The sequence below is a fragment of the Gopherus flavomarginatus genome, chromosome 3 (genome assembly GCF_025201925.1).
Source record: "Gopherus flavomarginatus isolate rGopFla2 chromosome 3, rGopFla2.mat.asm, whole genome shotgun sequence".
Taxonomy (NCBI): domain Eukaryota; kingdom Metazoa; phylum Chordata; order Testudines; family Testudinidae; genus Gopherus; species Gopherus flavomarginatus.
In genome coordinates, this window is record NC_066619.1 from 262,980,208 (window position 1) to 263,007,865 (window position 27,658).

Sequence of the window (27,658 nt, forward strand, 5' to 3'; positions counted from 1 at the left end):
TTTTCAGTCACAAGGAGGAAAGCTCTTAATCATTCTGGATAGCTATCTTTTTGGTTTTTATTAAAATTATGTGTTATATAGCTTAATCTTTCTGGGTTTCCATTCCAACATCATAGTTACAACTTCAAGTCTTGATCCAGCAGGATATATCAGCATATCTGAACTGTGCAACACTTGGAAGATGCCACAACTCCCCTCACCCCACCCCACCCCACAAAAGTGGAAATCTGGAGAAGGAAAGAGTCTCCTGATCTTGGTTATTTAGGATTCTCAGTATTGTCCACTCCACCCCACCCCCACCTTCCCCCTCTTGAAGACTGGAAGAGATTGTGTTGTTGGTGCAAAATGATACAACCCCAGGGATGGAAAAGCCTTCTCATATACATGGCGGCTGACCTATTTAGGAATGATGAGGGGTTCCTATTATTTAAGCAAAATCTCTCTTTTTTCTCCTATTGTGCCCCTCACAGAAGCTCTCCCAGTTCAACGCACTTTCCCTGAATTAAAAGAGCGCCACCCCTTAGCCCCTCCCAAATAGCCCTATTTAACTTTCAAAAATCAACATGTATCCAAGTCCTGTGAACGGTCTTAAATGGGGGGTGGGCCAGGGGAGAAGGAGAGAGAGCTTTGGACTCTGCCTATTGGCCAGATTTACAAAGAAAAGCAATCCAACTTTGAAGAACCCTCCTTGTGATTGCCAGAGTGCAGGGGGATTTCCTTTTCTCACACTGTGTCACCTCACCACAACTTCATTTATCTTTTTCCTTCCCTTTTTTGATTTGGAAGTAAGGCATACTCAGTGAAAAAAGCCTCAACCTATGGCGCAGGCCGCAGGAACGAGCCAATTTCGGAAAATGAGGCAAAACGCCTTCTTCTGCAAAGGCTTCCCATGATGACCAAAGCAGAAGCCTTAGTAATACATATTTCCAAATAAAACCTAGAAAGGATGCTGAGTAGAGCCCATTACCAACAATACTAACAACTATATTTAGTGGCCAGATAGGAGATAATGAGCACTATAGAAATACTACAGATTACATTATATAACTACAGTCTAGAGGAAAATATTCTGGGGAAAAAAATATCTCACATAATAAGAGAGTAGTCAATTAACTGCAAAGCCCAGAAAGTTTTTAGCTTCCATGGAAGCCAGATGTTGCAGAAGGTCAGCTGTGCTTTTTTCAGCTGCTCTTTCTGGTTGATAAACACATCTGTACTCTCTTATATATCGCACACACGTACACACGCACAAACATATTTTTAATAAAAAAAGTTGCTTATACATGTGATTCTCAAGCTGTGGTCTGTGGACCACCTCTGTCTATGACACAGTCCATGGAGTTGCTTCTATCTGTCAGGCTTTAAGCAATAATATTTTCTGCCATTTGCTGTCTCATGAATGACCTCTTTTAGGATTTCCAGAGACTTTTCTGACCATCTAAAGGGGAAAATAATCCCTTTGGGCACCGTTAAACCCTGCATAGTTGCTTCATGGCTTTCTTTTTTTAGGGAATGAGGGAAAGGTCTTTTTTTAGGGAATGAGGGAAAGATCAGCACTAAATATACACATACCTACAGGCAGGAAGAGAGAGAGAGAATAGATAGCATGGATACAAAATTTTGAGATGGAAAAGAGTTAAGCAAGCAACTCCACCTATCACATTTTCACCTGGTAATCTTAAATATTTAAATACTATCCTGATGTTATCAATTACTATGGTTCCTACAGGAAAGGGGGATCAGGATTGAGGGGGGAAATGGCCTACAAGAAATTAGTTATCTTGTGAAGTTTTACACAATACCAACTGCAGCAGGGGAAATTGTATATGAATGGCTAGGCTAGGAGTCTATAATGCTTTAGTTGCAGTGTAAGCTTGAGAATCTACGAGAGTCAAATCACTTACCGCATGTTGGAACATCTTCCTCAGCTGATGAGGTCTGTTCATCTGTTGATGGCTTTTTCTTTCCTAAACTGATGATCTTCGTTATTTTTTTCCCCGTTACTTTAGTCACTGCACCCTTGGGCTCTGACTTGGAACTCTTCTTCCTCTTAACTATCAAGAAAACAAACATGGACATCTTAGTATGTTTGAATGAAACCAATTATATTAAAGCACATGGATCAAAATAGAAAGGAAAACAACTTCACTGCAATACACAAGCACAAAACTGACTTAATTCTTAACATGAGCATTTGGACAAAAGAGCTGCCTTCTGACAAGAGACACACAATTGCAGGTGCCATTAATGCTGATGCCATATCACATGCCCAGCACAATATCAAAAATATGGCACCCAGAAACGTAAGACTAAAGCAAGTTTATCATTAAAATTCATCAGTCTAATTGCTCCTCTGCACTAGAACCATCTTCTAATTTAGAAGTGTGGTAGGGGTAATTCCATGCTGTACATTCAGCCTATTCAGCCTGACTGCACTGGAACAAAAATGGAAGTTGGATGATCTCCTGTCATTGTTCCTTAAATGCATTTTCAACATAATGCCATGGCAATGAATCAGACCATTCTTTTAGTAAGTATATGCCAGGCAAAAATATCCCTGCTTTTGGAACTAGGTAACTATAAAGATCAGAATGGGTCTTTGGGAAGGGCATGTATTATAAGATAACTTTCCTTTATAATGGAAAAATCAAGATCACTTAACGCTTCCAATGACTAGGAGCTGGTGTTCATTTTTATGGAAAGGACAGTGCAGAAAAAAATAGTTTATTGGATCTAATCATTACATATGGGAACTTAAAATAATGCATCAGTATGATTGGTATGAACATACAGATTGGTGCTGAACTTAACTTGCTCCCATTGAAGTGAACAAGATCAGTGCTGGGGACACAACTTTCAAAAGTGGCTAAATGACTGAAGAGCCTACATTATATATTTTTAAAAAATATAGCAGACAATCACAACCAATAAAAAAAACCCCAAAAGCTGCACAAAACTTTCTTTGTGAAACCAGAACCATAATTATCTGGCTTGAGTTTTATCCACAATATAAAACTCAGCCTTCACCAACTATTATTGCAAACAGGGGCCCACTTTGAGCTAAACCTTAGTTGACAGACAAGAAAAGAAATTTAACTTTGTGGTTTTGACAGAGCTGAGCTGAGTTTCAGCTTGTTAGAACCATCTTTCCCCCTCTCTACACACACAAGCACGCATGCACAAAAACAACTCTGTGGGTCTGAACTGAGCCCCCTCAAAGACAAATAAAAGGTTAATTTGAAAGATATGAACTGAAATGTGAAACATTGACTTAAAAAAATAACTGGTACAAATTATGTGAATTGGCAACTCATGGGAAAAAGAAATAATTCATAAATTCTCAAACCACAATTTGTTGTCTTTTTTTTTAGCCTTCATTATTTGTTAACACGGAAATTATTAGAAATTCCATCTGTCATCAAGACTGTCTCTTTCAGTGAGACTCCATCACCAACATATATGCAGTGGGGGAGTCCTGTTTTCACAGTTGAAAGTGGATTATCTGAAAATCTTCAGTAGAATGATGATTTGTGTGTGGGAACAAAAAGCTAAATCCTGCCCATGGATCTGCAGGGCTGGTGTAACCTAATATTGTGCTGTCCCTACATGCAGTGAATTCCCAAAGGTCTAGGGAAAGAGAGCATCTGATCTGCTCATATGATCATGAGCACAGGGAGACAGCAGGAGGCAGCACTTGACTGAAGACAGGCTGCTATCTCACATAGCAGCAGCTTAAGAACAGCTTAAGAACATCTGCAGCTCTGGAGTAGGGGAGGGAGGGAAGAAGAATGCTTATGTCTGGGTTTGGGGAATAAATGTCCACACCCCCCAGAGTTCAAAGAAAGTGAAATCAAGCTCAGTAAAGTGGAAAGTGCAAGGGAAGAATTCCCAGCTCCAGGAAAATGCAGTGAAAGGAGCCCACGTGAATTCTAATGTTCTTGCTTCCTCTACCTTCACTCCCCATGGTGTTTTATTCTGCCATGGAGAAGCAAGGCAGAGGAAATGACCTTTCTCCCAACCTCTTTCTCCTGCAGTATGTGAAAGGGATACATCCCCTGATCTCAAGACAGACTGGCAAGTAAGCCATTTCTTTTCACTTCCTTCACCACAGCAGAACAAGATGCTGGTGGAGAGAGGGGGGCAGCAGCTCTGTGGGAGCAGAAGGGAGATCAGTGCACAGTGAAGCCAGCTTCCCTCAAATGGCTAACTGAGCTTTCACTCTCACTGCTACAGCTGATTTAAAAAAGAACCTGCAACTCATTCAGAGCCCCTTAAAATGATTTAGTGATGACAGCCATGTGTTAAGGCATTAAATGTCATTATTTTGTATTATTCTCTTCACTACTACAAAAGTCTGACTCTGCTATGACAGAGTTGAAGGCCAAGAGTTTCAAGTGACTAGTGCAGGGGTCGGCAACCTTTCAGAAGTGGTGTGCCGAGTCTTCACTTATTCACTCTGATTTAAGGTTTCGCGTGCCAATAATACATCTGAACATTTTTAGAAGGTCTCTTTCTCAAAGTCTATAATATATAACTAAACTATTGTTGTATGTAAAGTAAATAAGGTTTTTAAAATGTTTAAGAAGCTTCATTTAAAATTAAATTAAAATGCAGAGCCCTCTGACCAGTGGCCAGGACCCAGGCAGTATGAGTGCCACTGAAAATCAGCTCGTGTGCCCCCTTTCAGCACCCATGCCACAGGTTGCCTACCCCTGGACTAGTGTTTTTGATTACCCAGCTTTGGACACTTCAAATGGGCCTGATTTTCAGAGCGTGTGCATTCAGCACTCTTTTGAAAATCAAGCCCCTATAAGGTGCCTCAAGCTGGGCACTCAAATCACTAGACACTTGTGAAAATTGTGGACTATGCACATATTTTGGATTTTCGTACCACAGACACATGAAACTGGCTTGGGTGTCTACCGCAACACAATTTTTTATGCTTTCTGTAGTTTTACGAAAGTTTCTGTAGTATGTAAATGTAGCAATACATTTTGGATATAGAAGTCATAGTGAGCTACTGTGCTCCATTCTGTTGACTGGGGTGTGGAGATCTATCCATTTGGGAGAGTCATTCAAAATCTCCATTGGAAAGGGAGGGCAAAGATTACAAACTAAAACACCCAAAGGAAACAAACACCCATTTGTGTCAGGAAAGGGAGACACAGTGCTTGCCCAAAAGCCAGTGCTGATGCAACTGTTTTCCAATAGAGCTTACATCAGCTTTTTCACAGCTACAGGAAAGTACTGATTAAAGCAAATGTGCTCATCTGAACAAGACTGAGTATCGGTATATGGTATAGGTTGGTATCACCTATTTACAGGAGTCTTTTCTTCAAGGGGAAACAAAAAGATAATCTGGGGACTGCTTTTGCAGACCTTACTCAGGAAATTGAATTTGGAATGTCCCTCAGCTTGGAATCTAAGGACTGGGAACAAACTTTTTGACTCCAAAGTGGAGTACATCATTTTAAAGTCATTTAGCATACATGCTTCTTGTCTTCCCTTATAAAATTCTATTACACCTTTCCTGTTTAAAATTGTAGGGGAAAACCTTACATGCAACATAGTGATTGGCTCAACTCCCCCATAGAAGACAGGATTCTTTACAAACACAGGAAAAAGTCATTTCAAAACTTACATATGGACCTTGATCTTGCTGTCACTTACATCAATGTTACGTGTGGATAACTCTGTTAACTAGAATGGAGGTATTCTAATATCCGCTGTAGCAGGGTGTTCCCCTGCTCCTGCCCTGAAGGGCTTGAAACAGCCCAGGAGAAGGCTGTGGCTGGGGCAGGAAGTCTGGGCTGATTGGGGAAAGTAGGCTCAGCTGTGGCCATACCCCAATCAGGCCCAGTTGGCCCCTATAAGAGGTAGTGAGTCAGAGGCCCAGACACTTTCTCTCTGCATTCAGAGAGAGAAAGGCCTGGCTGCAGAGAGCTAGACATAGGGTATCTGAGTGGAGCAGGGCTGGGGAAAGGCAGAGGAGCTGGGGTGCTCCTGCCTGGAAGGCCCCAGGCTGCGACCTAGCATAAGGCCAAGAGGTACTGGGGGTTGCAGAGGGCAGCCCAGGGGTAGGCCAAGGCAACAGGTCCAAACCCTCCTTGACAGTGATGAGTAGGCTGATACTGCAGTCTGCTCCAGGGCGTGGGGCTAGACGATGACTGGCAGTAGCCTTATACTGAGGCAAGATGAAAATGGTGAGTGGAGGTTCCCCAGGGAGGGGAGACCTTAAGAGCCGGGCACTGGGTCCAGGGAGGGACATGGGGGGCACAGGACAGGTGGATCACTGGCCTGCAGAGGGCGCTCTGGAAGCTGGAATGAGCTAATTTCCTGAGAGACCAGCAGGAGGTGCCGCAGGGGGAGTCCACTCGTCTACACCACCAATGTAAAGGTTTATGTAATTCAACCTTGGCACAGTTCAACTTTCAGGGTAGATATAAGACTAATTATATTACTTACAAAGCATTATTACCTATTCCCCTAAGTCATAAAAGGAAAAAAATATATATTTTTATACTGAATATGTAAAACACACTCTGCATCTGGGATTCACCTTGTTCTTTTCCATTACACACAGCAGCGATTCCATTTTCTATAGCACCCTCCCCATCTGAGCTTGGCCTCTCGGAGGACAATTTCTGCATGGACAAAATAAATTAGGTCATTTCTCATGTGGTCACACTGGCCAAATAATGTGTCATCGGTCAAATTAAAGTTATGCTTATTATTAAATTAAATACATGCCAAGCATCCATTCTGAGAACAAATATGAGATAGTCAAGAGTTCATTTACATTACATAGATTTCTTATGTCACCACACAAGCATAAGTTTTGTTAAAACAAAACAAAACTAAGCACACACTAGAACTGTATTGCCAACTATATCCCATTCTTTTATCCTTTTAAGAGTAACAGTCTAATCATGTAACCCAAATCTAACAATGAACCATGTTAGCCATAATATATTTTTATTACATTTATAGATTCTAAAATGTTGCTCTCTGTTAATGTGCTAACCAAGCACATTTTACATACAATAAATCTTCAAAACTATATCTTTAATGAATGCTTTAGGTAATTTACAACTGACAACCTACAAACACAACATATTTCTATAGGTAGAATTTCAGTACTTTCAATATGTGTAAATACGGGTCCTTTGCTGGTATGAACTAGAGTAAATGGTGGATTCTTTGCAACTGGAAGTATTTAAATTATGATTTTGGTAACTCAGCCAGAGGTTATGGCTCTATTACAGCAGTATGGGGGTGTGGTTCTCTGGCCTGCAATGTGCAAGAGGTCAGATTAGATTATCACAACTGTTTCCTTAGAGTCTGAGACTATAAAAAAGTCTGTGAAATTAGATACTAGCAATTATGTGTATATTACTAATAAAATAAATTAAAAATCTCAAGTTTATAAAATAGCTATTACCTAAAATGCATGGCGTAAACAAAACTCATATGTTGTGGTGTGCCATAAAACTTTTTATTGGCATCTGTTTAACATGTTTTACATAACCCACTCATGGTTTCACCACTTATGAGTAACATCGGCATCCCAAATTTGTGGCAAGGAAAACTTTATACCGCACCATCGTGCGTTTCCTTCCCACCCGGCACAGAGTGCTAAAAACTTAATTGAACAGACTCTTTTCTTACATACATTGAAAGGTCTGAAATGCTACCTATACAAATGCATTGTTTGTGTAAGGCGGTCAATTGTAAATGTATATCTAAAGCATTCATTAAAAATATCATTTTGAAGATTTCTTTCATCTATGAGCACTTCTTATCTGATCTTGCTGTTTAGCACATTAATAGACAGCAACATTTTAGAATATTACATTATATAACAGGCAAGGAAAATTATATAAAAATATACCTTAATTACCATAAGCCAAATCCTGATCTTAGTTATACTGGTGTAAATGCAGAGAAATTCCATTGATGTCAATGGCAATACAAAAATGTAAATCTAGGCTACCTAAGTATGGACTTTGACCTCCAGACTCTTGAGGTCAAATCCTAGCCAATGGGACTTTTAAACGTTAATCTTTAATGGGACCAGGAGTTGGCCCTTAACAAATAGGACTGCCATCTTGCAATGGGGTCTGACTGCGCAGATACCAAGCAAGCTAGAGGCCTAAAGCAGCGCTGCCTTGGTGAGCACTTGGTGCGTTGATGCCTTACTTCAGATATCCTGTTCACTGTTAGTCTGCTGCCTCAGGGTGTGTCTACACCACAATTAAAAACCCACAGCGGCCTGTGCCAGCTGACTTGGGTTTGTGGGGCTTGGGCTAAGGGGCTGTTCAATTACGGTATAAATGTTCAGGCTTGGGCTACAGCCTGGGTTCTAGGACCTTAGGAGGTGGGAGAGGTCTCAGAGTTCAGGCTACAGCCTAAGCCTCAATGTCTCATCACAATTAAACAGCCCTGTGAGCTCGAATCAGCTGGCATGGGCCAGCCACGGTGGCCTAACTGCAGTGTAGATATACCCTTAGTGAGTCAGGGAGCCAAGTGTCTCTGTGTCAAGACATGAGCACTTCACAGGCTCTAAACACTGCTACCTTGGAATGCCAGGGTGTTCAAGCCTCAGTACAGAATGGACTTCCTCTGCCAGGACTCCAAAACCCCAGTCCTGCCCATGATATACCCACCACCCATTTCTCCCCAGGCTCCACATCACTGCTTGTTTCCTTCTGCCCCCACAGGTCCATCTCTACATCAGAGCTCACCCACCATGTCCTGTGCTACTCAGCATGCCTTCTGGTAAGCATCTAAAACAAAAAGCTGCTGATGGATATGAGTTGCTGAAGTTGGCCGATTTTGGATTGCCTGAATAAGAGGAATAATTGTGTGTGTGTTTCATTTAAAAAATGGCCTCTGCCAGAGATGTTATCAGAATGTAAGAGAGAAATGTGGAGTCTTTGGGAACTGTGCAACTTATCTAGAGGAACCCAAAGAAATGGGAGGAAGAAGGGGCAAAATTTCTAAAAATACAGCATCTTAAAATGGTTCCTCTGCAAAAGTTACCAAGTATTGTACTGAAAAAGCTACACAGTTACTGTGTCAAATGTAGAGATTGAATTCAATCATTAATTAGAGTCTTGCTTTAAGGGTAAATGCAACCTGAACTTTAGAGTCAGTACTGACACCTCCATAATAGAATATCATCATCTATCTTTGCATTAGTATAGTAATTCTTTAACTTTACCTTTTCCAGCTCTGTCTTGTGTATCGGAGAACTAGATGATGGTCCATCTGAATCTATCACTCCAGTGCAGTTGCTGCAAACATCTTTTATCACCTTAAAAAGATATACAAAATGGTTTCATTGCACACAAGCAAAAGAACAGAAAAATTATATTTTGCTGAGCAGAGAACTTTATTCAAGATGAAGCATGAAGAATATTTGCTATCCTGAAGGTTAAAACAGCAGTGTGGAAATTATTCTCTTTATCCATAGGCAATATGTTAGGCAGGCTGCCACTGCTTGAGCTTCTCCACATTGGCTCACTAATTCGCTTCGTGAATGACCTGGAGGAGCCATAATGTCTAGAGGTGAAAGGTTTCAATTTCTAGACGAGCTAATCTCCAAGCCTCTCCCGAGTAAAGAAGCTGCCAGCACTTGCAGTTTTGCAACATGAACTCAGCTGACACCACCAAATTCATTTCGTTATGACTAAAAAATGGGATTAGATCCAAGGTCCTGCAAGCCAGGGGACAGCACTGCTGCCTAGTATGCTACCCAGCTGCTCTTTTTCTAATGAAGAAATAATGATGTGCTGACCAAATTGCAGATCTGTATCTGATACTCTTGAGTGTGTGGTTTAAATGGATTTTTCATATTCGTTATGTGATGTTCAGTGGTCACAGTAACATTGACACTGAAGCATAGATCATACTAATTGCAAATATCTCTGAGGAAATGTGAGTTATTTTATGCATGCCACCCCTGCAAAGAAAGAAGGGGAAAAAAATTCACAGAAGGAGATGGATTTTGATAGAATTTATGGGAGCTCAAAAACTTCATCTGTAAAATAAGGCCTGAAAAAATATAAAGGCAGAAGGCTTTTACTTTTCCTGTTTTCTCTGTGCACACAGTTAGGTTTTGATTCTTAGATGGGGTTGCCACCTACCAATCTTCATACTGGAGTACCTGGTGTTGAGGGGAATGTTTGAGTTGTTGATTGCCTTAGATGCCTTAGAGTGTAGATATGGCCAGAAAAGTGACTATGCAAAAGTGGGACCTTCTTAATTAATAACTCTCCTCCCTGGGTGTAGTCAGAGTAATATCTGCTGATCTGAATGACATAAATATGGTTTTACTGCCTTTTGCCCTTGCAGAGTCCACCCAACTAAGAGAGAAATGCATTTTATTGTGGCTGAGGCATCATTAACAGAAATGTGAACTAAGTTCCAAATGTAGGGCCAAATTCTGCCCTCATTTGTACTTGTGACATCACATGATTTATCTAGCGAGAGAACTTGGCCCACAGAACCTTCACTCCCAGTGATGGTACGCAAGCCAGAAAACAAACTTAACAATCAGATCCCAGGCTGTTTGCATGGCTGAAATAAAAATGTCTTTTACTTGTAAACTGAGCAAATTTGATATGGAAACCATTAAGACATAACAAAGATGGCATCAAATAATGTCCTTTTCTAGTTACTAGAGCTGAATCCCCCCCTTAAGGGCATACTAAGCAAACCAAGTGTCTATCTAAAGTACTTATATGGCCCTGTTATTGCAGTATCTGAGGAGAAGGGGAATTGAGGCACAGAGAGTCTAAGTGCCTTACCCAAGGTCATACAGGAAGATGCTAGCAGAGCAAGGAACTGAACCCAGATCTCTTGCTTCCCAGGCCAGCAGCCTAAACACTGGGCCATCCCTCCTCTCAGGCCTATTACCACTCTATTCCCTTCCTCCCTGCCCCATAAACACACCCACACTCTTTTGAGGGCCACACAACTCATGCAATTCTGCATCTTGAGATCTGGCCCCAGGGCTCGCTCTCTCTTGTCAGTAGCAGGGTATGAATACCACTTAACAACAACTTTGACATCAAGACCAGATACAGATACAACTTATGGTCAGATTTAATTCCTGTGCTTCTGTTTAGTGGAAGTATCTTAGTGTTTTATTTGTAAAGAAATTTGACCATTCAGTTTCTGGGAACATTCATTCCTGTCTCCTGCATGACCTTGATACAACGGCTCATGTTTTCAGCATCTGGTCACACCACACAGTTAGTTAATTTTGGCAAAGGCAGATAGTAATGGAAGTTACAGACAGAACAGAGGGAAATGATTTGGCAGCAACCACAGAATAGTATGTGCAAGTCATGCACTCGAGTAAATACTGTTCTCGAAATACCTCACACACTTAAGGGAAAGTTTTTCCCAAACTGCTTAATTGGGTTTTAATTAAATTTTGAATAAAAATGATGCACTATCATAGGAAGCTCATGGCAAACTCTGAAGCAAATGTATATTCAAAAATTCAGTGTGTGAACATTCTGGGGTTCAAGGGATCCATCTTCAGCTTGTGAAGACTGGGTTCATCAATTTCTAGGTGGAACATTACTGTGTTTCATACACAGTTTCAAACTTGAACTTCCATGGTGTTCTGGATGAGTGCTTTGATGCCCCTTCTATAATTATGGTGCCACAATAAATGCTGTTTTCACATGCTCGTAGTTTTTCTCACGACTTCCGAAGCTGAAACATCAGTGTGGCCAAATCTCATGATTTCATCACGAGTCTTAGAACACATGTTGATTTACTTAAAGCCCCAGGACCTGGAGTCATACGAATACACAAGAATCTCAGCTTTCATTTAAAACAACTAAGTTTGCATCCCTCCTGGTCACAGAGAAAAGCATGAAAATGTGATGTAAGCATATCCTAATGGCTCAAAAAGGCAAATAAAAATTTATTTTTAATATAATCTCATTATTTGGGGATCTGACGTGATTTTTGAATGCTAATACTATCTCATGCAGTGTCTACTCAAAAAAGAGTCTTTCATGGAAAGATTGAACAAAATTTCTTCAATATTTTAAATTTCAGTATGAGGGGTGGGTGGGAGGAAGAGAGTTTTCCTCCCTCTCTCTCTCTCTCTCTCTCACACACACACACACACCGAAGTAGCATTCATATATGCCATCTGCCGACATCAATCCATTGAGAAAGTCAGTCCAAGTTTGTATGAAGTGAAGGATTATTTTGAAGTTTAGGACCATGTAAAGTTTGCACACTGCAGGCTTTTCATTTTTTTTGGATCAATTTAAAGCTAAACCAGTTTAAAAATAAACCTGTCAAATTGAAGCTCCAAAAAGTTAAAAATATTTCAGTTCTTAGCATGTGAAAATGGACTGTTGGAATGAAGAGGTTGAAAATGTGAAGGCTGGACATTTTTGTGCAGCCTGAACTGTATCATTAATATTTTTTTCTATTACAGTAGTGCCTGGAGGCCCCAACTAGATCAGGAGTCTGTAGTCCGAACTATTGTACCAACATAGGTCTGATCATGCGAACACACACATTGTGTCTTATTGACTTCAGTGGGACGAGGCACATAAGGTAAGTATTTACAGGATCAGGGCCAAATAGAAGACAGAGTACCTGCCCCAAGGAGCTTGCCATCTAGGTGTGAAATCCCGGTCCCACTGAAATCAATAGGAGTTTTGCCATTGATTTCAATGGCCGGGATTACATTCTTGGTGTTCCCAGGTGCTGGGACTACATGCTCCTACTACATAAGCATTTGCGTTAATTATAGGGTGCTCACCTGTACTGAATTAATCAATTTCCACAATTACTATATACACTTCTACCCCAATATAACACGACCCGATATATCACGAATTCGGATATAACATGGCAAAGCAGCGTTCCAGGGGGGCGGGGCTGCACGCTCCGGCGGATCAAAGAAAGTTAAATATAACGCGGTTTCACCTCTAATGTGGTAAGATTTTTTCGCTCCTGAGGACAGCATTATATCGGGGTAGAGATGTACTATTTTAAATTAACACTATCAAGGCTGGAAGGCCAAATATTTGACCTACCTTTCTTTCTTTTACATGTTTGTAAAACTCAAAGGCTCTAGTCACCAGAAATTATCCACCATCTTCCATGATAAAGGCTGCGAATAAGATATTGGCTATGTAGTAAGCCAGAGAACAGGTTGCCTGCTACATAGAACCCTCCAGAAAAAGAAAAACTCTCCTGCATTCCACAGAATGGCAGAGATGCACTAAGTGAGAAGAACTTGAGTAAATGAACTCCTTGCTTCCTGGCCATTGCTTCCTAACTTTGAAGATAGGTATACTGTCTCTTTAAAAGTGATGACTGGGGAGTGTTCTATATAGGAGTGCTAGAATGAAAGAGAGAGAGAAAAAGTAGCCTTAAGGCCAAGCCATATGGTTCTTATTCTCATATACCTCTTTGCTCCATGTTAGAAGAAGGCAATTATTTACCATTATCAAATGTGACAATGGCATCCTCAGTCTGTCTGTCTTTCTCTTCAGCCTGTGAGAGTTATGGCCCTAGTATAGTACCAACAAAGTGCTGATGTTTTACAGGCAGATATGAGAAATCCCCTGAAGACCTCCCTGTCTAGCAATTCACATAAGTAGCCCCAACAGACTAAGAGGGAGTGAAGAAATAACTTTCCCACACTACTCTCCAAGTGCTAAAGAGGAGCTCGTTCTCCCCATTGCAACAACACACCACTTGTAAAGCACCCCTAGACTGAAGTGAAAAGGACCATCTCCCCTGCCCATTACCATTGGTTGGGTGGAGTGGAGAGTGGCAGGGGACTTCAAACGAGCTAGCAGCCACCAAGATGGTCTTTAGTCCACATATATCCCCTTTAAAATTCCCTCCTGTCTGACATTCAATCAGGCCAACTCCCACACACACTGGCCTGTATTATTTCCATCAAACCTTCTGCCATATATGGCAACTGGATCAGAGTCTTGTGAAAAAAAGAGAGTTGGATAGCTGCGTAATATTGCTTTAGGCACTGGCATTGCACTGCTGCTACAAGTGTGGAGGTCCCCCCTCAGAACAGAAAGCTGCCTACACCGTCCTCTGGATGTGGATTTTATTTAGGCCGAAAAGCTCCCCTTGTAATTACGGATATGATTTTCTACAAACAGATGTTTTAATCCCGTTTTATGAAAACAAATGCAAAGAAAGGAGCTCAACCCATGAGCTAACAAATCACTGATTCCATGTGACAGAAGGGGAAAATTATTAGAAAAGGAATATAATCTAGTGGTTAAAGCAGGTAACTGAGTATCAGAACTCCTGGGTTCTCTGTCCATACCTACTACAGACTGTATCTGTGACTTTTAGAAAAGTGCCATTCTGCCCTAGAAAGTGACTGTGCAATTACAACTTGTGTGGTTCCATATTAAATCGTTTCTCTGATTTTCATATTACATGTGCTCATTTTACACACAAACATTTTTCTTACTGCCAGCCCCCTGAGCTCACTCTGGACTGTGGCAGTAAAGCTGCGTCCTTTCATATCAACAGCAACAGCAGAGATTCTGCAAGTCAGACTAAACTTTCAGGTACACCTCTGTCACTCATGTAGTCTTCACGTTATGCCGTCAACAACACTTACATAAGCCCACTGGCCTTTCATTGGTTTGCACTAGTGTAATTGAAAACAATCTGAAGACAAAGGGGTTGTACAGTTAGATGAGGCTAGACAGAACCCAGTCTGACAGACATGGATGGAGTGTGCAAATATGTTTGTAAAAACCCTCTTTTCATACGCAAACTGAGCAAATGTGACATAGAAATCTGTCAGGCACAACAAAAAGGGAACCACACAATTCCACTTTTACAAAGCCGCTTTTAAGACACAACCACAATTTAACCTTTTTGTGTCTCGGTTTACGCACCTGCAAAATGGGAGGAAACAACCCCTCACAGGGCTATTATTGGGTGCAATATATTAATGTTTGTGAAGTGCTTTAAGAACAAAAGGTAAGTAACTATTTTTTCTTCTTTGAGTGCTTACTTATGTTGATTCCATTCTAGGTGATTTACAAGCAGTATCCACGGAGGTGGACTTGGGAGTTCATCGCTTGACGGCTTGCAATACTGCTCTACCAAAGCCAGCATCATCCAGGCTCTGCTGGGTAAGTGCATAGTGGGCCGTGAAGGTATAGACCAATGACCACATATCCTGGATAGGCACTTGAGCCAAAAAGGCTGCTGAAGAAGCCTGTGCCCTGGTAGAGTGGGCGGTGATCGTCAGGGGCGGCACCTGTGCTTGATCATAGCAAAAGTGAATGCAGGACGATATTATCTGAGCAGAAACAGGGTGATCTTTCATTCTGTCGGCCACAGTGACGAATAATTGTGTTGACTTACAGAACGGCTTGGTACTATCAATATAAAAGGCCAGTGCTCGTCCGACGTTGAGGGCATGCAGCATGCACTCCTCTTCCGACTTATGCAGCTTCAGGAAGAAGACCAATAAGTAAATATCTTGGCCTGAATGAAACTGAGAGACTACCTTGTGGAAGGAAGGCTGGGTGCAGTCTTAGTTGGACCTTGTCCTTGTAGAAAACCGTGTAAGGTTAAAAGACCTCCTGAATGAGGAGTTGCTTGTGAGAAGGGTCCCCAAAGAGGGACGGGGAAGGAGGATGGAAGGGTTGGTCAGCTACAAACTGCAGGGTATAGCCTGACGAGACTGTGTCGAGCCCTCAGTGGTTCAAGGTGATATGGGACCAGACTGATTGGAAGGGGTGGAGGAAGACGGGGAGCAGATCCGTTGCAGTGACTGGGGCATTGTCCTCAGGCGCACCCTCAAAAATGACTGCTTTTGGCTGCCTTGGTCCCTGGAAGGACCAGACTGGGCAGACGGGTGAGATGATGACTGGTGGCATTGCTTAAAACCCCGTCTTTGTTCTTTTTGTAGGGACTGGATCTAGGGGCACTCCAAGACCTTGATGATGGCAGAGGCAGTGGTGGACGTGGAGTGGAGGGTGGCCCAGAAGTCTTTAAGGCCATGGAGCCTTGCATCAGTCAGCTCTGAGAGAAGCCCCGTTCTCTCAAAAGGGAGGTCCTGGAGGGTGGATTGCATCTCCTGGGACAACCCGGAGGTCTGTAACCAGGAGCTCTGCTCATGGCTATTGCAGAGGCAACCACCCTTGACGCCAAATCTGTGGCATCGCAAGCCATCTGGAGGGCACCCCTAGCTACCGCCTGGCCCTCTTCCACCAGAGTGGTGAACTCCAGTGCCCGATCATGTGGGAGGCTCTCCCTGAACTTGCTGACTGAGTCCCACAGGTTGAAATTGTATCTGACAAGCAGGACCTGATAGTTTGAGACCCTAAATTGGAGGCTCGCTGTTGAATAAATCCTTCTGCCAAATAAGTCCAGGCTCTTGGCATCTTTATTTGTGGAGATGCTACCCACCTGGCCCTTTCACTGACGGCAGATATGACCAGGGACCCCAGGGGAGGGTGTGTATAAATATTCAACCCCCATAATACTTCTTTTCCGCATTCTTGGATGTGGGCAGAATGGAAGATAGGGTCTGTCACCCTGACATGGTGATCGTCAGGACCCCTGGGTGAACGAGCAATGCCACTGGGCTGGGGCAGAGGAGGGGATGACATTGCCTCCTCAGCTAGCTCCTCAATCTCCAAGTTCAGGTTGGCAGCCACCCTTTTAAGCAGGGCTTGGTGCTCCCTGAAGTCATCGGGGGGGGAAGAGGAGGAGCTGCCGGTTTGCGAGGGACTATGAGGACAACTGCACTGCTGGAGGGAGGGGAGCGTCCCTGTGCTGCGTCAGGACAGTTCTTCGACCACTGGGGCCTCCCCTGAAACCACCACTTCGGATTTGGCCCCTTGTTTCAACACTGGTGCCGGCTGCACCAGAGGTATGTTGTCCAAAGCCATCTGGGAGGAGCAATGGGAGTACGGTGCGGGCATAAGAAGCACGCCCACGGGTTCCAGTATTGCCACTGGGTGGGCACCTTGCAGTCTCCCAGAGAGGGGATGATTCATTCTTTACAAAGGAAGACTGAACTGTCCCTCCGACCCAGACCACTGCCCTTCCAGTGACCAGGGCAGGGCTGTGGAAGCCTGAGTCTGTCAACTGACTCTTGCTGGCGGTGCGGGGAAGGTGAGGGCTGGTGCCTGCCTGAAGAACGGTATCAGGGTCCCGGTGACTGGTGTCACAACCAGGAACGGTCTTGTGCTAGAGAAGATTGACAACTGGGAGATCTGCAAGGTGATGGTAACCTGCGGCTTGGCAATCTCTGGTGGGAGGACTGTCAGTACTGGGTGTATGAGGATCAGCACTGCGACTCCAGAGTTCCATGTCTTGTAAGTGGGGAAAGTGGCATCTGAGATCTGGGCCTCCTGACTGGAGACCAAGGGGTTGCAGGATCAGGGTCCTTGACCGTGGCAAGGGGAACAATACCTGCAGTCCGGGGATGTCCCATGGTTGTTAGGGGTGGTCCTACAGCTGGTTTGGTCATCTGAACTGGTGCGTTGGCGGGATCCGCCACGCGGCCAGGCGTCTGCGATGCCAGTTGGCCTAACTCTTCTTTGGCCGCCAGGCCCACTTCAGGCGCAGATGTCCCTGCAATGGGCCGGGACCCCCTACATCTCCCTGGAGTCTGTTCCCTGGCTGTGCTGGGGGTCCAACCACAGCAGTACCCCAGAGAGCCACCATTGCAGGCATGAGGTCTAACACAGGTCCTTTTCCCAAAGTCCCTTTGCATGATGACTGTGGCCCAGTTGATTTAGACAACTTCTTTGGTACCGGAGAGGGGGAAAGATGCCTGGTGGATCCCGGTGCTGGCAGTGCACTGTGTGCCTATGCCGAAGTACCGGGCATGGAGTCCAAGTGCAAGGGCTCCGAAGCTGGGCACAGAGCAGCCTCCATGAGGAGGGCCCTCAGTTGAATATCCCATTCTTTTTGAGTTTGGGGATGGAAATTTTTGCAGTTCCAGCACTTTTCTTTTCTGTGGGGCTCCCCTAGGCACTTCAAACAACTCTCGTGAGGGTCACTAATCGGAACACGGCTTGGAGCCTGGGGAGTGGGGCATGTCCCTCTTCGGGACAAAGTCCAACTGGGACTCTAACTACTAAGCTACTACTATGCACTTAACAGCTAACTAATCACTCAGCTAAATAAAGGGGAACGATCTAAACAGTGAAGAACCACTCATGTTCTTGCCAAGCAAGACCAGGCACTCCAACCAACTGTCATGAGTGGTAAGAAGGAACTGAGAAGATGTAGGGCCGGTGGCGCCTGATAAACTGTCGTATGAGCGCGGCACTCCAGAGGGTGACACAGTCAGCCCTATGGATACTGCTAAGACAAAAGTCTCCGACAGTTGTGCATGTGGACGCGTGCACAACTAGAATGGAATCAACATGAGCAAGCACTCGAAGAACTCTACTTCCAGAAGCATCTAGGTACACCATCAACATTTTCCATTAGTGACCCAGCCCAACCCTGCTTAGCTTATGAAAGCTGATGGAATCACAGCAGTATAGATGGAAATATTAAACTAAAGAAACTTTATCCAAACAATGCATAACATTATTAAAAAAAAGAATATATTTTGATAAAATGGATTTTTTAGATTGTCTTTCACGTAGTGCTTGATGACCAAACATTAGAAAACACACTCTAGCAAGCAATACTATAATGGCTAGAGGATGGACTTCATGACTACTTCGTCTCTGTAATGGTCATGATTTTGGACCTTAAGGTCAAAGACATCTTAAGTATCTTTGGCATAAAATTGTTTTTTTAGTCAAAGACCAGTTTTGATATGAAGGGGTTGCTTGCAACACAGAATCCATTTACCTGCATGAATGAAGTCACTAAAGGAAGTATATTGCTGTAATACCATTTATTAGTAATTTTATTTCTTCATCCGCTACCTCTTTGGGGCATGCTAAACAACTGTAATTTCTCGCAGCCAATTGGATATATTGGAACAAATATTCAGAACATATCCATAGCTGCACACATGCATATTCTCAAACATCCATTGACAAAGCTCACTTTAGGGGCACAAAGAGTAACTGTGCACATCTTTTCATGTGCATGTTTATAGGCGCAATTCAGTGTTACTGATGTAATCTCTATAGCAGCCTGGAATCTGTACTGGTTATGCTTGGTGCTCTAAAATTCTGACATAGTGGTGACATCAGCTATTCTTTCAACCAAGCATTCTTTAGCTGGTAAGCCTGAAACTGCCTATGTGGTTTGCTGTCTAGACTTCAGATTTCTCAGCTGTTTTCTGGTGTCATCTCTATAGAATTCTTTAAAATTATCTATGCATGTACTAGAGTTCTATTTTTTCTACCATATTTGAATTGACATTTTTAAATCAGTTCCTTAAATAAAGTAATGCATATTGTCAAAATTACATCTTATAAAGAATAAAGTCAATTTCTTCAGGCCACAGAGGAAAATCACTTGACCAGTCCTCCTCTCTATAGATACTGATCTTGGTCTCTTCAGGCTAAAGGAAAAAGTACTACACCTCTACCCCAATAGAATGTGACCCGATATAACACGAATTCGGATAGAATGTGGTAAAGCAGTGGGGAGCCCCAGGCCCTTTAAAGCGCCACCGGAGGTCCACTGCTTTACCGTGTTATATCCGAATTCACGTGGAATCCCGGGCCCTTTAAATCACCGTCCGAGCCCCGCTACCAGACCTCCGGCGGGGATTTAAAGGGCCTGGGGCTCCCCACAGCAGTTGGAGCCCTGGGCCCTTTAAATTCCCGCCGGGGCTCTGGCAGCCAGGCTCAGGCAGTGATTTAAAGGGCCAGAGGCTCCAGCTGCTGCAGGGAGCCCCAGACCCTTTAAATCCCTGCCTGAGCCCTGCTGCTAGAGCTCCGTTGGGGATTTAAAGGGTCCAAGGCTCCCTGCAGCGGCTGGAGCACCAGGCCCTTTAAATCACTGCTGGAGAAGCTGGTCCGGTCCGGGACGGCGTACCGGCTCTTGCTGGTACACTGTATTGGACCAAACCCGATATAACGTGATCTCACCTATAAGGTGGTGAGATTTTTTGGCTCCCGAGGACCGCGTTACATCAGGGTAGAGGTGTAGCTTGAGACTTAAATTTGGATCCTTGCATGAGAACAACTTGTGCTTGGCTTCTAAGCTGGCCCCACAAGTTCATATTTTTGAAGAAGATGGCATCCCTGTTTGATAGGTGGATATGGAAGTGTTCTGATAGGAGGAAAATCAGGATTCAATCAGCCCTCTTGTCTAAACAGTACAATAGTCTCAGAAGTTTGGGGAACTAAGTGTGCTGGATATAGCCATGACTGCATTTCCATGGGTGAAGCAATTCCTGAATGGGGACATAGAACTTAAATCTGGCCTATGCAATGTCTATTGTGCAGAACTATCAGCTGCTCTGCTGCACTTCCAAAGTGTGGGGCTGCTAACACTAAAACAATACCAACCTCAGATACCCCATAGCACTAACATGGCTGTGTAGATCTTCCCCGTTTCAGAGACTGCAACCCCATGCAGTATCTTTAAGTAGTGTTGTATTGATTTATGAATGAGTCATGCATGATTGTGTTCTACATTATATAACTCATGCATGAACTACGAACAGTACGGGGTCATTTGTAAACAACACCAGAGAAACACTGTCCTTTGGGTGGCCTGAAAATACTGTTTCAGGTTTCCAGAGACCTAGAAACAAAGAGTGTAAGACATATAAAGGATCAGTGTAAACAGGCTAGGGGTAGGGTTGCTAGGTGTCTGGCTTTTTACTGGAACACCTGGTTGAAAGGGGACCCTGGCAGCTGCGGTCAGCATTAAAAGTCCAGTTGGCAATGCAGCGGGACTGGAAGACTTCCTGCCTGGTTCCGTGGGGCTCCTGGGAAGTGGCTGGCATGTATCTCCAGCTTGGCGGCAGCCACAGGCACTCCGCACACTGCCACTATCCCAAGTGCCGGCTCTGCAGCTCCTATTGGCTGGGAACTGCAGACAATGGGAGCTGCAGGGGTGGCACCTGCGCGCAAAGCCTCCTGGCTACCCTTCCGCCTAGGAGCTGGAGAGACATGTCGCTGCTTCCTGGGAACCACCAGAGGTAAGTGCTGTCTGGAGCCTGCATCTCTCATCCCCTCCCAAACCTCAATCTCTTGCCCCAGTCGTGAGCCCCATCCTGCACCCAAACTCCTTCCTGGAGCCAACACATCTCACCTCCTCCTGCACATCAACCCCTTGGCCCCAGCCCTGAGCCTCCTTTTGTACCTTAAACCTCCCCATCCCCAGCACCACCCCAAAGCCCATACTCTGAGCCCAGAGCCTATATCCCCTCCCACACTCCAATCCCCTGTTTCAGCCCAGAGCCCCTTCCCACACTCCAAAAGCCTCAGCACTCCCCCCAGCCCAGAGTCCTCTCCAGCACCCTAAACCTCTTGTCCCCAACCTCAGCCAGAGCCCTCACCCCCTCCCACAACCCAACCCCTTACCCCAGCCCAGTGAAAATGAGCGAGTGAGCAAGGGTAGGGGAGAGCAAGCAACAGAGGGAGGGGAGATGGAGTGAGTGGTGGGCGGGGCCTTGGGGAAGGAGTGGGGCAAGAGTGTTTGGTCATCTGCAATTATAAAGTAGGCAACCCTAACTGCAGGCCCACATTTTAACTGGGCAAATGGACAAGACATTCTGTCTAAGGAAAGGTCCCAGACTGGCTGAAGGATTGGACCTCTTTGGGCCCAAAGGAGTGATGCGTCATTTCTGCTATGTTTATCAGTAAGTGTGTGAGAACTTTTATTGTTTTGATATGTCTTCTCTGTAATGCTTTGTCCTTAAAATAAACATACTCTGCTGAGAATGTGCTGTGTGGTCACCTGTAACTGCTCAATATACCGGTCATAGCCCTTGAAAAATAAGCAATGCATAAGTTCCAGCCATTAGGCAGACTGGCTTGCGGGGGATGTCACAGCGTATGGTAGGGGGCTGTGCAGCCTTAAAACCCCTGGCCAGGAGGGAGAGGGATGCCAGTGTCTGCCCAAGAGAGGTGATGGTTGTGAGCTTGAAACTTTAGGTGGGTGCCCCTGAGGGACCACAAAGGGAGAATACAGGTGCAGGTACCCTGAAACTGTGGCACTTCCCAGTGACGGAGTCTATGACTCTGCCCTGTCTGACAATCAAATCTAGAAATCACATGCTGGGGACAGAGATCATGGGAGGGAGTGCCTCCCAGCTGATTGAAAGACAGGGAAATTGAGGGCCCCATCATCTGCCCGTTGAAGTCAATGATCTATTTCACTGGGGAAAGAATCTGGTACAGTCTGGAAAGAGCTATGTTTGGTCAAGAACTCCAACACTTTTGACAGCCAGGAAGAATCAATAGCAGCTCTTCAGCACTAAAAATGCTTCCCCATCTATTTGTAGAAGGAGGATCCCCCCCAGCCCCCAAGCCACTCCTCCCAATACAACACAGTGAACTCATTCCCAGTATTGTCCTTTCCTGCACACATCCACACACATTGCAGGAGCTCACAGGGGCCTGGTCCACACTACACAGTTAAATCGATTTAAACAGCGTTAAATCGATTTAACTCTGTACCCGTCCACACTACAAGGCACTTTAAATCGATTTTAAGGGCTCTTAAAATCGATTTCTGTACTCCTCCCCAACGAGAGGAGTAACCCTAAAATCGATATTACTATATCGATTTAAGGTTAGTGTGGACGGAAATCGAAGTTATTGGTCTCATTCCTTTAATGTAGCTACCCAGAGTGCACCGCTCCGGAAATCGATGGTAGCCTAGGACCATGGACGCACACCACCGAATTAATGTGCCCTAGTGTGGACGCATAAAATCGATTTTATAATATCGGTTTTATAAAACCGGTTTTAGTAATTTCGATTTTATGCTGTAGTGTAGACGTAGCCAGGGAGTTATGGGGTAAACAGTAAAAAGAAAATTAGCTGCAAAACAGTGCAACTTGAAATCTGATGCATCTGACCACTGTATTCCACTAAAAAGTAGTATTTCTAATTGACTAAAACTGAGATGCTGCGAGCACAGCACAAACTGCTTTCAGATTGTTCTGGAGCAGGCAATTTGTACTGTATAGTATGGAGTATGTTATAGCACAGTTGTAATCTTGAAAGTTGAGAGGACAGTAGCCTTGCCATGTACTTGAAATAGGCTTATTAATGAAAAGCTTTGTAGTGTGATGGAACTGAATAAACTACTGTCAATCTGTCTCCAAATGTTCTGCAGATTGCCTAGTCTTTCACTCTCAGCACAGATACAATTTTGTAAAGCCTTTTTTTTTTTTAAAGTAGTAGGAATGTGCCCTGTATGTGGAAATAACTATCTCTGCCTGTGTCTGTGAAGACTGTTTTATATATAAATAAATACATTAAACATGTTTTATGAAAGAAAGCCTGATAAGTGCCAATGCATTCAGCATTGCAAAATCCAAGTTTAGAACAACACAGGAAATAACAGTGCATTTAGTATGATCTAATTACAATGAAATTCCTTTGAAAAAGAATGTGACAGACTAATGCCATTTCATTCCAATCAGTTGCCATATGCGCATGCAGGACAGATACCAATCAGTGTTTATGAAATGTTAAATGAATTAACAGGACACTTATTCAGTGCTACTTTTTAAAAGTACTGGTGTTATAAATAGCCTATAAGAGCTCATTGTTACTTTCTATGAAAATCCAAATATCAGATCCTGAGGTCAGAGGCTGCTCTAGACACAGACAAATTAGGCAGTTGCCTAGGATGGCAGATTTCAGGACCGCCCCTGGTTCCTTCCAGGAATGATGGCAGGTGGTGAGGCTGGTGGAGCTGCCAGTTGGGGCTCCCAGGAGCAGGAAGCGGACCCCAGATGGGCTGCTGAGGAAATGTTCTCATTCCTAGCTGCTCCCCACCCCTAGTGCAGGTACGATTGTGGCTGCAGATGCAGCTCAGGCACTGAGTGGCTCAGAGCTACTCATGGCAGGTCTGCCCAAAGCAGTGACCTGCCTGGCTCCATATCAGCACCCAGCCCACATCTGCTGCTCAGCGCCCAACCTCTGCAGACCCTGGTGCCTGGGCAGCTCTCAGCACCTGCCCTGGCTGCTAACTTGGACTCACACTGCGATGGCCCTGTACAGTGAAGAGCTCATCTGGAATGGTATGAGTGGCCTGGGGACCAGGCAGAGGTGCAGGCTTGGGGGTGAGAAGTGCGGTGGGGCCTGGGTTGAGCTGTGTGGCTCCTGGAAAAGAACTGAAGTGTGGGTCAGGAGTCCCTGGCCCTGGGAGGGATGGAGAAGGCTGGGGAAGGGTTACAGGAGGTGGATGGGGAGTGGGTGACTGGCCCACGGGGTGGAGGATATAAGGGAAGACTTGTGAGGAGAAGATAGGGAGCAGGTTCTTGGCTCCTGGTGGTGGTGCATCCCTGCCACAAACTTCTAAGCAATTAGGAGGAAGGTGGCACACTGAAATCTGCCTGAGATATTAAAGAGCAGAACACAGGCTAATCTGGTGGCACAGAGAATTACAGATTATTTTTCCATTCAGCAAGTCATCGTGCAGTTATGCCTCTGAAACAGCTCTTCTCTTCTCTTTCCATAGGAAATTCTTGTGTGTTTAATCAAACCGTGTTTAGAAACATACAATTTATTCTTAAGAAAATAAGTACCATATATGGTTGCATCAGAGTAAAGCATAGAGAATGTTGGGTGGATTCTTATGTATTCAGACTTCTAGATGCTCTTAAATTGCTGGATTAAAAGTTTTTTAAAATAGCTACTATAGCTTAAGTGATGGTTTCCCACACTACTTCACTGACCTTCACATCTGAGAACAGCAAAGTCCAATATAAATACTAGTAATCTGGTTAGGATCTGAAACTGCAGTACTTGCACTGGGAACTTCCACATTTCTAGACACTGAACAAAACAGAGTGAAAAAGGCAAAATCCTGTTTCTCAGAAGCCTGCATTTCCAGGACAAACTACAACACATGGCATGCTGCTAGAACAGAACATGAAAACTGGACTAAACATTCTAGACAGACTGAAACATACCTGCACTTCTGCATGCACAAAAAGACATGCTCCCTGCAATTGACAGTACTGCTACAGTTGTGCCTGTGTTTACTGAGTCATGTACTTACAGTAACATATTGCCAATTATCTTTTCCTTTAATACATTTTAAAGTGCTACTTCTAACTATGTCTCGATTTGTTATATATTCTTTCCCCTTCTGCTTTCATCGCGCTTTTTCTCTTTCCTATCATAGCTCAGGATTAATTTTTTTCCTGAAGTGTCATCTGTTCCCCTTCCATTTCCCTCCTCCCCTTATGTACCTTCCTCATTCTTTTGCTACATCATGCTCTCCAGTTCCTCCGCCACTTTTTTCCTCTCCCCCCTCCTCTTCACACAGACATCTGCACCCATCTACAGAGCTGACAGGTGTCATGGGACACACTCATTTGGCAACACTGTCACACCTACCCATAGCTCTGCAGGCAGGAATTGCAGTTCTGCCTTCTGACCTCTATGGCCCCTGCTGAGCAGGCAGGCTTTACTCTCACCGTTTCCCCTGCTGGATCCCAGCTGAAGGAAGGAGCGGTGGCACCAGCAACGCAAGGTGAGAGGCCCAGCTGGCATCAGGCTCTCTTATTTTGTCCCTACAACTGCCCATATCCAGCTCCACCAGGCTTCTCACCAGCAAACATCTGCACACCCACCAGAAGACACACCCTAATTCCCCAGCAGCAGCAATCATCCCCAGCAACCAGTCAGCCAACATCAATTCCCACCCTGCATCTTCCCCCAGCGACTGGCCAGTCCCAGCAGCCTCAACAATCAAAAACCCCTCCAGGCACCTCCATACTGCTTTCAGCTCTGCCGCTCACCCAGCTGCCCCTAAGATAGCCACCAGCTAGGGTGACCAGACAGTAAACGTGAAAAATCAGGACAGGGGGTGAGGGGTAATAGGAGGCTACATAAGAAAAAGACCCCAAAATCGGGACTGTCCCTATAAAATCGGGACACCTGGTCACCCTACCACCAGCTGTGCTCAGTCACCCTGTCATAAACAGATAGCTAAGGGTTAATGTTCTTTTACCTGTAAAGGGGTAACACCAGTAACCTGAAACACCTGACCAGAGGACCAATCAGGAAACAAGACTTTTTCAAATCTGGGTGGAGGGAAGTTTTGGGTGTGAGTTCTTTGTCTTTGTCTTGTGTCTGACCCTCTCGGCTATGAGAGTGATTTTTCTATCTCCAGCTTTCTAATCTTCTGTTTACAAGTTGTAAGTACAAAGATAGGAAGACCATAGGTTTATATTGTTTTCTTTTGTATTTACATGTGTGTAGTTGCTGGAATGTGTTAAATTGTATTCTTTTTGGATAAGGCTGTTTATTCATTTTTCTTTTAAGCAATTGACCCTGTATTTGTCACCTTAATACAGAGAGACCATTTTTATGTCCTTTTCTTTCTTTTTTATATAAAGCCTTCTTTTTAAGACTTGTTGGAGTTTTTCTTTAGTGGGGACTCCAGGGAATTGAGTCTGCAGCTCACCAGGGAATTGGTGGGAGGAAGAAGTCGGGGGGGAAATCTCTTTGTGTTAGATTTATTAACCTGACTTTGCATATCCTCTGGGTGAGGGGGGAAGAGGAGAGATTAGCTCTCTCTCGATACTTGTGTTTTCCAGGACTGGAAATAGGGAGGGTGGAGTCCCTCTGTTTAGATTCACAGAGCTTGCTTCTGTATATCTCTCCAGGAACCCAGGGAGGGAACACCGGGAGGGGGGACGGGAAATGGTTTATTCTCCTTTGTTGTGAGACTCAAGGAATCTGAGTCTGGGGAAGGTTTTGGGGAGACCACAGTGCGCCAGGCACTGTATAGATTCCTGGCTGGTGGCAGCTTTACCAGGTCCAAGCTGGTAACTACGCTTGGAGGTTTTCATGCTAACACCCATATTTTGGACGCTAAGGTCCAGATCTGGGAAAAATGTTATGACACACCCCCACTTTCTACTGTCAAGATTTTGGCCAACTCCTGAGCCTACCCCCACCACTGTTTAGGGAGAACATGTGCATCATAAACTGAAGTTTATGGATATATGCAAATTATCTCATGAACTGATTTGCATAAAATGCCACATGGAGCTGTGCAAAGCATAGCAGCTATGCATCTTCATACCTATCCATATTCACAGCCACTCTCACATAAGCTCATCCATTTACCTCCACAACCACACCTGCTACTCGTAGGCTCCCCAGCTTCCCTCTCCCCTCCTATAACTGCTCCACAGCTCCCCCCTCCCTTTCTCTTAAAGGTGTAGTGGTTCAAGGTTATACTGTTCTCTTGCTATATCAGAAAGGAACAAGCAGTACCTGGATCTTTCTGCTCAACAGCCCCCTTTGCCTACTCCAAGTTTGACTTGCCCCAGTCAAGAGGGATTTTACAAGCCCTGCAGCAGGTTTGGTAGAAACCATTTTCACCTATGTGCACAAAGAATTTCTTCCATAAACCAGGATGTTCAGAAGATAAGTGAACAATGTGTACTAATCTCTGCAACTCTCATCCACGACGTACATGGCACCCATTGTAGCTGCTTCACTCATGAATGGCAAAACCATGAATTCTTGTAAGT

The 27,658-nt window shown here is 44.2% G+C and overlaps 1 protein-coding gene across 3 annotated transcripts in view; it reads right to left on the minus strand.

Annotated features, from left to right (window-relative positions):
• Positions 1–27,658, minus strand: part of AFAP1 (actin filament associated protein 1) — a 185,063-nt gene that overhangs the window by 33,740 nt on the left and 123,665 nt on the right. For all 3 annotated transcript variants that reach the window (XM_050947553.1, XM_050947555.1, XM_050947554.1), the window contains exons 7-9: positions 9,224–9,316; positions 6,560–6,644; positions 1,905–2,054 (exon numbers count right to left, since the gene is read on the minus strand). In XM_050947553.1, coding sequence (XP_050803510.1) covers positions 1,905–2,054; positions 6,560–6,644; positions 9,224–9,316 — 328 coding nt within the window. The remainder of the gene's footprint in view (positions 1–1,904; positions 2,055–6,559; positions 6,645–9,223; positions 9,317–27,658) is intronic.